At 36.4% G+C, this 12,849-nt stretch overlaps 1 protein-coding gene across 1 annotated transcript; it reads left to right on the plus strand.

The window, feature by feature from the left end:
- Positions 1-2,577: 2,577 nt before the first annotated feature.
- Positions 2,578-9,119, plus strand: LOC310716944 (P2Y purinoceptor 11-like). Its single transcript, XM_083524598.1, has 2 exons — positions 2,578-2,671; positions 8,160-9,119. Exon 2 carries the CDS (start codon positions 8,173-8,175, stop codon positions 9,106-9,108), a length of 936 nt encoding a protein of 311 aa, XP_083380724.1. The 5' UTR covers positions 2,578-2,671; positions 8,160-8,172; the 3' UTR covers positions 9,109-9,119.
- The last annotated feature ends 3,730 nt before the right edge of the window (positions 9,120-12,849 follow it).

The raw sequence follows: 12,849 nt of genomic DNA on the forward strand, positions 1-12,849 counted from the left end.
GTCTGCAAACTAAAGCACTTTCACTTCACCTATAATTTCTACGTCATTGATCCCTGGCCATTGTTGTTGCCATTGTAAAAAGTTTAAGTTAAAGTTAAAGTTAAAGAAGTTTGGGCTCTGACATGTACTTAAGTAAAAAGTAGCTACTAATACTACTACCTGTTTTACATTTACATTTACAATCTCTGGTAATGAATAAATCTACAATGGTACGCCAGATTACAAACTTAATATAAATATAATCCTAGAATTCTACAAACTAGGAAAATGCAAATTTAAGTGTTTCAGGAAGAGGTAGGACTTTAGTCGTCGCTTGAAGATAGTCAGGGACTCCGCTGTACGGACATCTAGGGGAAGTTCATTCCACCACCTCGGTGCCAGAACAGAGAAGAGCCTTGAAGTGTACCTACCTCTCATTCTGAAAGAAGGTGGTACCAGTCGAGGATCTCAGACAGCGTGGTGCAGTGCGAGATGTGATGAGGTCACTGAGGTAAGATGGCACTGGTCCATTTTTGGCCTTGTAGGCAAGCATCAGTTTTAGTGTCACACTGGTAACCTCAAATCATATTAATATATTATTACAAAATAATTTTAAATGTTGTTATCTAATGAATGTATCCAGGCTGAAAAACCACCATATAGAACACAAGCAGAGAAAAGGTAATGATGTCAAGTTTACATCACTGACTCCCTCTGTCTCATCCATGTTAGTCCCATACTTCGTGTTGCCTCCATGAGCTTTGTAAACTAGGCTACATCTGTGGTGAGTGAAATACAGGAAATGATACGCCAGTGATAGATTGAAAAAGCCACACAATGACAAGAAATAGGTTGATGGGCTAAATAAAATGCCGCAATGAGAAGAAACTTTGTTAATGTTCTAAAGTAGATTTTCTAGTAGCAGTACTTTACTTCATTATTTATTTTTAGGACAACCATTTTTATTTTCATTCAATTAATTTTTTTTTTTACACAAAATTAATGAATAAAAATAAAAAGGTTGTCCTTAAAATAAATAATAAAGTAAAGTACTGCTGCCAAAAAAATCTACTTTAGAAAGTATTTGTACTTAATTACTTTTCATCTCTGGTTATTCACCTTTAAGCTTTCAAATTAGATTAGATTAGATTCGACTTTATTGTCATTACACATGTACAAGTACAAGGCAACGGAATGCAGTTTGGGTCTAACCAGAGTGCAATAGCAGCAAGTGCAGGATATACAGTGTTTACATGATTTACATAAATTAAATAAAATGGTATTATAGTACTATAAACAGTCATTTACAGATAAGTATGTACTATGAATATAATATACAGATTAATATATATGTACTATAAATATAATATACAGATGAATATATATGTACTATGAACAAAATATACAGATGGCTATTACTATAAACAAAAATTCACAGCAGGATGTGAACGGTGAACATAATATATTACTATTACTGTAAACAGATGACGGATATATATATATATATATATATATATATATATATATATATATATATATATATATATATATATAATGGTAAATAGGTTATGGTGAGCAGCAATGTAAAGAAGAGCAAGTGTGCAAATAAGCATAGTTTTGTGTAAACAGTCCATTAGTGCAATAACAAAGTGTAAGGTGAAAATGAGCAGTGTACAAGTGAGTATCAGTTTTTGTGTAGACAGTCCATTAGCGCAATAATGGAGTGTGAGGTGTGGGGGGGAATGTAGCAGTGTATGAAGGGTAGTAGGATCAGTGAGGGGCAGAGTTCAGTAAAGAGACAGCTCTAGGAAAAAAGCTGTTCTTTAGTCGGCTGGTCCTGAGGCACCTGAAACAGCTGCCGGAGGGCAGAAGAGAAAACAGTCTATGGGTGGGATGAGAGGAGTTCTTAAGAATGCTGCGAGCTCGACGCAGACAACATGTCGAGTGATATTGATGAATGTAAGACATTACATTAATGCTATCTTTGTTGCAAACATTTTCTTTTTCACACAGTAGCATTGTCTTTTGCTGCAAATGTTACTAAATGACTATAAGCAAATGATGCATTGGCAACCAGTTGTAATTCCTGAATCACTGAGAAAAATTTCTATTGGACAGACTGCCTGAAGTCTCTATAAGGCAATTTTCATGTCAGAAGAGTGCACACGAAGCTTTTTTGACTTTTGTTGAGAACATTTTACTTGCCTTTGACAAGTAACTGCATCCATTACTAGATAATGAATAACTTTTAACTCTCAATTTGCTTAAAATGTATGTACATACATTAGACACCCTTATCCAGAGCAACAATTATCTCGTTTACACAATTGAGCATTTGATGGGTTAAGGGTGTTGCTCCAAGGCCAACAGTAGCAGCATGAATTAATCAATTTATGGAATAACTTATGAAAGAATGGCACCTCATTCCTTCAGTACAGTTCCTAAAACTTTTGGAACCCATGTGAAGGTTTTCGATGGATCAACTTTTTTATTACTTTTTATTTTAATCTCAACTATACAACCAGATATATACATTATATAAAGTAAATTGAATGACAGTGGTCTACCACTATGTAATGCTCTCACACTCAGAGATGGTACTCAAATGGCATGCTTAGAATCCACAGACAACTAGTAAGTTGGGAGACAAACTTGGGACCAAGTAAAAAAAAATTACCAAGGCATTCCCAAGGTATGTATGATTTGATTCTATATAAATATTCTGCAGTAGCTTTTTTGGTTAGATATTTGGTTTTGTCTGAGTTAACGCCCTTTGTACTGTACCTTAATAAATAAGTAACAGACCAGATTCTGATATTAAAAGCGTAAACTAAAATTAAGAATAATGTTGTATGTTCAAATTATCACCGGACACTGAAACAGAGCACGTCCAGGTCTAACCTGGTGCATGCGCCTGCTGCCACAAACATATATACTGAATATGCATATATACTGAATATACTGTATATACTGAAGTTTATACATAACGATAGTGTCATTTGGTCTGCTCTGCTAACTTATATAGTGTGATTTGAAAACTATTAACAAATAGTATATAACAGTATATAACCAATACTGATCACCATTTTTTGAGATTCCTTGGTGGGCTAGGCCATGTCTTGAATTACAATATTTTGACAATGTATATATATATATATATACATGCATGTATATATACAGTAAGAAAAATAAGTATTTGAACACCCTGCTATTTTGCAAGTTCTCCCACTTAGAAATTATGGAGGGGTCTGAAATTGTCATCGTAGGTGCATGTCCACTGTGAGAGACATAATCAAAAAAAAAATAATCCAGAAATCACAATATATGATTTTTAAACTATTTATTTGTATGATACAGCTGCAAATAATTATTTGAACACCTGTGTATCAGCTAGAATTCTGACCCTCAAAGACCTGTTAGTCTGCCTTTAAAATGTCCACCTCCACCACATTTATTATCCTAAATTAGATGCACCTGTTTGAGGTCGTTAGCTGCATAAAGACACCTGTCCACCCCATACAATCAGTAAGAATCCAACTACTAACATGGCCAAGACCAAAGAGCTGTCCAAAGACACTAGAGACAAAATTGTACACCTCCACTAGGCTGGAAAGGGCTACGGGGAAATTGCCAAGCAGCTTGGTGAAAAAAGGTCCACTGTTGGAGCAATCATTAGAAAATGGAAGAAGCTAAACATGACTGTCAATCTCCCTCGGACTGGGGCTCCATGCAAGATCTCACCTCGTGGGGTCTCAATGATCCTAAGGAAGGTGAGAAATCAGCCTAGAACTACACGGGAGGAGCTGGTCAATGACCTGAAAAGAGCTGGGACCACCGTTTCCAAGGTTACTGTTGGTAATACACCAAGACGTCATGGTTTGAAATCATGCATGGCACGGAAGGTTCCCCTGCTTAAACCAGCACATGTCCAGGCACGTCTTAAGTTTGCCAATGACCATTTGGATGATCCAGAGGAGTCATGGGAGAAAGTCATGTGGTCAGATGAGACCAAAATAGAACTTTTGGGTCATAATTCCACTAAACGTGTTTGGAGGAAGAAGAATGATGAGTACCATCCCAAGAACACCATCCCTACTGTGAAGCATGGGGGTGGTAGCATCATGCTTTGGGGGTGTTTTTCTGCACATGGGACAGGGCGACTGCACTGTATTAAGGAGAGGATGACCGGGGCCATGTATTGCGAGATTTTGGGGAACAACCTCTTTTAGACCTCAGTTAGAGCATTGAAGATGGGTCGAGGCTGGGTCTTCCAACAAGACAATGACCCGAAGCACACAGCCAGGATAACCAAGGAGTGGCTCTGTATGAAGCATATCAAGGTTCTGGCGTGGCCTAGCCAGTCTCCAGACCTAAACCCAATAGAGAATCTTTGGAGGGAGCTCAAACTCCATGTTTCTCAGCGACAGGCCAGAAACCTGCCTGATCTAGAGAAGATCTGTGTGGAGGAGTGGGCCAAAATCCCTCCTGCAGTGTGTGCAAACCTGGTGAAAAACTACAGGAAACGTTTGACCTCTGTAATTGCAAACAAAGGCTACTGTACCAAATATAAACATTGAGTTTCTCAGGTGTTCAAATACTTTTATAATTAAAAAATCATACATTTTGATTTCTGGATTTTTTTTTTTTATTATGTCTCTCACAGTGGACATGCACCTACGATGACAATTTCAGACCCCTCCATGATTTCTAAGTGGGAGAACTTGCAAAATAGCAGGGTGTTCAAATACTTATTTTCCTCACTGTATATACAGTGGGTACGGAAAGTATTCAGACCCCCTTAAATTTTTCACTCTTTTTTATTTTGCAGCCATTTGCTAAAATTATTTAAGTTCATTTCTTTTCCTCATTAATGCACACATAGCACCCTATATTGACAGAAAAACACAGAATTGTTGACACTGTTGCAGATTTATTAAAAAAGAAAAACTAAAATATCACATGGTCCTAAGTATTCAGACCCTTTGCTCAGTATTTAGTAGAAGCCCCCTTTTGATCTAATACAGCCATGAGTCTTTTTGGGAAGGATGCAACAAATTTTTCACACCTGGATTCAGGGATCCTCTGCCATTCCTCCTTGCAGATCCTCTCCAGTTCTGTCAGGTTGGACGGTAAACGTTGGTGGACAGCTATTTTTAGGTCTCTCCAGAGATGCTCAATTGGGTTTAAGTCATTGCTCTGGCTGGGCCATTCAAGAACAGTCACAGAGTTGTTGTGAAGCCACTCCATTGTTATTTTAGCTGTGTGCTTAGGGTCATTGTCTTGTTGGAAGGTAAACCTTCAGCCCAGTCTGAGGTCCAAAGCACTCTGGAGAAGGTTTTCGTCCAGGATATCCCTGTGCTTGGCCGCATTCATCTTTCCCTTGATTGCAACCAGTCGTCCTGTCCCTGCAGCTGAAAAACACCCCCACAGCATGATGCTGCCACCACCATGCTTCATTGTTGAGACTGTACTGGACAGGTGATGAGCAGTGCCTGGTTTTCTCCACACATACCGCTTAGAATTAAGGCCAAAAAGTTCTATCTTGGTCTCATCAGACCAGAGAATCTTATTTCTCACCATCTTGGAGAACTCCATGCAGGTTTTCATGTGTCCTGCACTGAGGAGAGGCTTCCGTCGGGCCACTCTGCTATAAAGCCCCACTGGTGAAGGGCTGCAGTGATGGTTGACTTTCTACAACTTTCTCCCATCTCCCGACTGCATCTCTGGAGCTCAGCCACAGTGATCTTTGGGTTCTTCTTTACCTCTCTCACCAAGGCTCTTCTCCCCCGATAGCTCAGTTTGGCCGGTCGGCCAGCTCTAGGAATGGTTCTGGTCGTCCCAAACGTCTTCCATTTGAGGATTATGGAGGCCACTGTGCTCTTAGGAACCTTAAGTGCAGCAAAAGGTTTTTTTGGAACCTTGGCCAGATCTGTGCCTTGCCACAATTCTGTCTCTGAGCTCTTCAGGCAGTTCCTTTGACCTTAATGATTCTCATTTGCTCTGACATGCATTGTGATCTGAAAGGTCTTATATAAACAGGTGTGTGGCTTTCCTAATTAAGTCCAATCAGTATAATAATTTCTGGACTCAAATGAAGGTGTAGAACCATCTCAAGGATGATCAGAAGAAATGGAGAGCACCTGAGTTAAATATATGAGTGCCACAGCAAAGGGTCTGAATACTTAGGACCAAGTGATATTTCAGTTTTTCTTTTTTAATAAATCTGCAAAAAGGTCAACAATTCTGTGTTTTTCTGTCAGTATGGGGTGCTATGTGTACATTCATGAGGAAAAGAAATGAACTTAAATGATTTTAGCAAATGGCTGCAATATAACAAAAAGTGAAAAATTTAAGGGGGTCTGAGTACTTTCCGTACCCACTGTATATATATATATATATATATATAGATAGATAGATAGATAGATAGATAGATAGATAGATAGATAGATAGATAGATAGATAGATAGATAGATAGATAGATAGATAGATAGATATACATGCACACACACTCACACCACTCACACATACACACATTTTATCCTATAGTAACTGTTAATGCAGACTTTACAACCAGTATTCAATTTAAAATTGGTTTTATCATTTTTATAAATCTTCATATGATGACATTTTTGCTCTGAGGGACATATTTACCACATATGGAAGAAGTCACTGTGTAAGTGTTTCCCCCATTTCTTGGTAAAAACGACAGGATGTACTGTGGGCATGTGTGTGTGCATGCGTAAGCATATATGTGTGTAGGCTGGTGCAGTGTTAAGTATCATGTTCAATGTTTATTACAGCTATAATATAGGTGAGAGAGGTGGAAAGGAACTGACTAACCATGTAGTGCCACAAAATTACATTTTATTTAAATAAATAAAAATAAATTATAAACCGTTAACATGAATTTCATGCTGCATGACTATAATGAATATTGGCAGCACTGTGATTTAGACATAATGATGTAGCTAATCCCAGATTGCAAGTGAAATATAGCTTTTATACACCAAAACAAAAGTCATATTTATGACAATTTACCATACCTTACAATTGCATAAACACTGCACGGAAGTGTTTCTGTAGTAAGCCAATGAGTGAAGTGTTACCCACAGTGTCTCTCACTTGGCTTTATTTAAGCAAAGTCAGTAAAAGTCTTGCAATTGTGGAAGCTTATGTGGATTAGCATGTTGAGTCCTATGTTCAAACATCATACTCAATATTCTTCATATACAATATTCCCCAAAAAAATTTATGTTTAATGTTAAGAAATGTAAAACAGTGTTTGAATGCAAATATGGGTTCAGAGGCAGGACTAGCTGAAAATGAATGTCCAATATTATTCCTAGCGAGTAATTCGATTACAAAAATTCATTGAGGTAAATTAATTTGCCTCGATGCTTCGTTTACTTCATTAAACAAAACACAAAGGACTGTGTTTCCCAAGGATCATTATTTCTGACGCACCGCCCGCTAAACTCTGCAGATTGAAAAAATTGATGAACGGGGAGAAAACAGCGAGGGGCGAGGACTAGATTTAGGTCAAAAACTTTTTTCCAAAGATTGGGCTCATTTCAATTTGGATTTAGTTTTCACTGATATTTTGTATGCAATACATACAATATATTTCAGCAATAACATAAAAAAAATTTCTAAAAAGAAAAAAAAAATGTGTTATTCATTTAAGAGACTCGTCTTTTTTTCAAATCAAGAATCAAGTCAAGAAGATTTTATTGTTATTTTAACCATATAAAGCTGACACAGTACACCCAGATCTCCTCACCCTACATCAGTACCTGCCTTTCATAACACCCTTGTGGCTGATGAACAAAAAATATCCATAAGCACACCTCAAAATCTAGAGGAACATCTTCCCAAAAGAGTGGAGGTTATTATAAAAGCAAATTGGGACTAAATGTGGAATGCGATGTTTAGAAATCACAGACTGTACTGATGACGAGGTGACTCAATACTTTTGAAAGTATAGTGTAAAGCTACATCACACAACATAGAGCTACACACATTCTCTCTCTTAATTAGTATTGCTTAAGAGTAAGTACTTATTATCCGATTACTTGATTAATCAGAGAAATAATCTTTAGAATACCCAATTACTAAAACATTCAATAGCAGCAGCCCTAATTACTAATTTATTCTAATTTATGTGCTATTTCTGTTCTTAGGAGGCTCAATAAAATGAATGGAAGCAGGTGTAACAGTACTTTTCACACAAATCTGTTACCTCCCATCTACAGTGTGGAGATGTGTGTGGCACTGCTTGGAAACATAATGGCACTGTGGCTTCTTGTGACTAAGGAGAGGAGGAACTGGCACATGGGGGTGGTGTTCTCCTGCAACCTGGTCATCAGTGACATCTTTTACGCCCTCAGTCTTCCACTTCAGATTGACTACTATTCAAGAGAACGGATTTGGAGATTTGGTGGTGTTGTCTGCAAAATAGAGAACTTTCTCTTTTCCTGTAACCTCTACGTCAGCATTTACTTCATCATGTGCATTAGTGTTCATCGATACCTGGCTATCGTTCATCCCTTCTTCACACGCAACCACATTCTCCCAAAACATGCCAAGATCATCAGCGTGTTTGTCTGGATCTTTGTGGCAAGCATTTCATCTCCAATACTCTTCTATTCAGGTGTTGCTGGGAAAAGATGTTTTTTTTTTAATCAACACAGTAAAAAAAATAAATTGTATATCTACAGGATGTTTATGGCTGTTATAGGCTGTTTGGTCCCATTTGTTGTTACATTTGCATCCTATGTTGGTGTAATAAGTGCTGTTTTTCAAAATATAAAAATTACCAAACTGCAGAAGAGAAAAGTGGCTCTGATTGTGGGTTCTGGCTGCGTGCTGTATGCTGTGTCCTTTGTCCCCTATCACATTCTACAGATATGGATAGCTAACTTGCCAAAAGGAGATAAGTCTAAATGTAACAAGTTTTTTGCTTACCAAGTGTCAAAGACATTAGCCTGTCTGAACATGTGCCTCCATCCCATCCTGTATATGGCAGTGTTGGACAGTATCAGGGCAAAGTGCTGTAAAAAGGTATCACAATCCCAGGTGGAGAACTCAAATCAAACAACAAATACCATTGCACTGATACCCAGAGACTGAATTTATATATATATATATATATATATATATATATATATATATATATATATATATATATATATATATATATATATATATATATATATATATATAATTCCATTGATAAAGCCAGTAATTTGATGCTCTCCAAAAAAAATAAATAAATAAATAAATAAAAAAATGGTCCTTTTGTGCAATTCCTCCAAAACGTGTGTTGTTATGGAAGTGCTTACTTTTAAAACCCTAACCCTATCCCAACCCCACTTAAAATAATAAACTTTACAGTTCTGATATTGTAAACATGTATTCTGCTGATTTAGCTTTAGATTATCTACTTTCTATGTACAGTGACACTGGTCTACATTTGATTATTTATTATTGTATTAAATTATATGTCAATTAAATGCAATGATAAGAGAGTGGCTATTTTTGAAGGTTTTTCACCCGTGGGGTCGGGGATCCATAATGTAATATTTGATTTATATTTAAAATAATGAGTGCTTATTATTAAGATTTCATTAGCCATTATTAGCCAGTTGAAGTACGTAAAAAGAATCAGGAAACTGTCAGGATCTAAGGCATCCTGCTAATTCATTAGCCTTTTGGGGTTTTTTTGTCTGTTTCTTGTGTTTTTTTTGTTTTTTCTCCCACGAGATGTCGCCATTTTAGCCCTATGTCCCTAATTAGCGCCCATTATTCACACTTGCATCCTGTTAAGCCGGTGTGTATATAAGTTCCCCCTCCTGTTACCCTGGTGTGTATATAAGTTCCCCCTCCTGTTACCCTGGTGTGTATTTAAGTTCCCCCTCCTGTTACCCTGGTGTGTATTTAAGTTCCCCCTCCTATTACCCTGGTGTGTATTTAAGTTCCTCCTCCTGTTACCCTGGTGTGTATTTAAGTTCCCCCTCCTATTACCCTGGTGTGTATTTAAGTTCCTCCTCCTGTTACCCTGGTGTATATTCAAGTTCCCCATTTTTGGGTCTGTTGCTGTTTGTTAAGTTGTGTGGTCTGGTTTCCTGTTTGTCTTCCCAAGTTGTTTGCCTTTTCTTGAGTTGATATTAAGTCTTTGTGTCTGAGTTTGCTTTTTGCTTTGGTTTTTTTTGCCACATCCTCAGAGCTGAGTTTCTGATGAGTTTTTTATTTTTCTTTCTTCAAATGTTAACTGAGTTTTGAGCTGTATTTATGTCAGACATTTGAGACCTAAATAATTTGGAGTTATACTTTAGCAATTTTTTTTTTGTTTTTGTACATTTTAGATGTGTAAATAAAAATTATGGATTTTCCTACATTTCCGAGTTTCTCTCTCATGCAGTTGACCCTGGGTCGAGCCCTGACACTGACAGTAACAATCATGGTCAGTGTGACACAAGCAGGTAATGTGTGTGTGTGTGTGTGTGTGTGTGTGTGTGTGTGTGTGTGTGTGTGTGTGTGTGTGTGTGTGTGTGTGTGTGTGTGTGTGTGTGTGTATATCTAGTCATTTACATATTATTTATCCAAAACAGCCTTACAACAAATATGAAATAAAAACTGATCAGCATAAACTTACACAAGAACAAATATGCAAATAAGGTTTATCACAGAAGTATTTGCTAGCCATAACAAATCAATAGTCAAAGATTAAAGATGAATAGACTAAAAAGGTTTTCATTTTGAAGAGATTATCAAATCGAATGGAAAAACAGGAAATAGGAAAATGCAAACACAGAAAGAATTTCAGGCTTACTGCTGTTTTAATGAATCATTAGCATTTTGTTTAACTCTGAGAAAATCTGTGTTATTACAGTGTTTCTCAGTTGCTTTGGAGCGTTTCTCAGATCAGAAATTCTCAAAACTACCTGTTCCTCTGTGTCATTTAGTCACTTGTGCACATCATAAAAACATTTCTTGTTGCTTTGATCAAAATGCGAATGCTTTTGTAGATTCATTTAATCGATAGTGTATAATCGTCTGTTTCCTACATTATCAGTTGTTTATGGTAATGTTGATCCAAATTTTTAATACTGGTTTTACCTGAATAGTTTTAACCCCCAAAACATCTCAGCATCAGTTCATTGTATAAGTCATTGAATGTAAAATGGTTAAACCAGTTGTCAGAATCTGTCATCTAAAATTTCCATTAAGCTTTTTTTCTGGTAGATGTTTCTTGAATGGATGAATTGTGCAGATGAATCTTGAATGTCACTAATGAAGGAGAGTAAACGGCATCAGATCAACAAATAATCAACTAGTTCTCTAAAACAGGTCAAATGTGAATCTTGTGAACCTTCAGTTGGAAAGTGAATACAGACAGAGCAAAACACAGAATTCTACATTCTGAAAATGGATGAACAACTAAGAAATTCATTACATTACAGTAAAAGTGTGAATCCAAGAAATACTGAGACATAGCGTCATACTGACAACACGACTAAACATTTTGACGACCGTGTTTGTAATCAATGAAAAAAGAACTTGTTATTCTGATGGGAATGAGATGTATATTGACACAAATACTTTTGAGAGATGAACTATCGATTTTGAGAAAAATACAGGCTTTTGCGAGACATCCAAAGTGATGTGTTGCTTGTACAAATTGTTTTGAGAAATGCACCTCCTGGTTTGCGAATATTAAGAATGATTTGTGAGCAAATGAGAAAAACCAAGTAACCAAGTAACTGGTGTGATGCTATCATCCTGTAAGTGCTTAATGCAATTGTTACAAAATCTAGTCTATGTTTGTCAGAAGACTGCATGAGAAGCTGTTTTGGCTTTTGTGAAGAACATTTTGCTTGCCATTGTCAGGCACATGCATTCATTATTATATTATTAAATACAACCTAACTATGATACAATGACTAGAATCTGATTGTTCATAGTTTGGACATCTTCAGCATTAATGAACAATGTTGAAAAAAAACAAACAAACAATGAAAGGGAAGGAGTGTCCAAAATTTTTGCTGGTACTGTAAACCTTAACTGTACAAAGAGATATGAACAGTTTATCCAGTAAATTGAATATGACAGTTGTGTCTGTGAAGTTAGAAGAGGAAATGAAATACCACTATACAATGATCTCACACTTAGAAATATTCAGAATTCTCAAGCAGACCACAAGTGAGTCGGGAGACAAACTTAGTACCAAGTAACATTTTACCAAGACAGTTTCAAGGTATGTAGGATTTGATTTTATGCTACAATATTATGTGGTAACTATTTCTTCTGCATACATGAGGTCTAGGTGGTATTATTAATATTTAGTACATAGGTAGTATTTTTTTCACAACCTTTGCATTGTACCTCAATAAATAAATAACAGACCTGATTTTGATATTAATAGCAAAAAACACCAAAATAAAGAATATATATATTTGTTAAATTTTCAGTGTTATTCATTAAAGATTGCGTATATACAATGCATTCGGAAAGTATTCCGACCCCCTTTACTTTTAAAAATTTTGTTATGTTGCAGCCTGATATTAAAATCTTTCAAATTGATGTTTAAAAATAAAAAATCTACATTCAGTATCCCATAATGACAAGTGAAAACTAAACTCTAGAAATGTATGTAAATTTTTTTTATAGAAAAACTGAAATATCACATGTACATGAGTATTCAGTCCTGTTCACTGAATATTTAGTTAAAGCACCTTTAGAAACAATTACACCCTCATATCAATTGTGTATTACAGAACAAAGCTTAGCGCACCTTAATTGGGGGATTTTCTGCCATTTTTTTATTGTAAACCTCTCAAGCTGGATTAAATGAGGACCGTCAGTGGACAG

The sequence above is a fragment of the Silurus aristotelis genome (genome assembly GCF_946808225.1).
Source record: "Silurus aristotelis genome assembly, chromosome: 21".
In the NCBI taxonomy this organism is placed as follows: domain Eukaryota; kingdom Metazoa; phylum Chordata; class Actinopteri; order Siluriformes; family Siluridae; genus Silurus; species Silurus aristotelis.

Excerpts from the sequence above, each read along its gene's own strand:
- LOC310716944 (XM_083524598.1), top strand. The coding sequence starts at position 8,173 with ATGAATGGAAGCAGGTGTAACAGTACTTTTCACACAAATCTGTTACCT.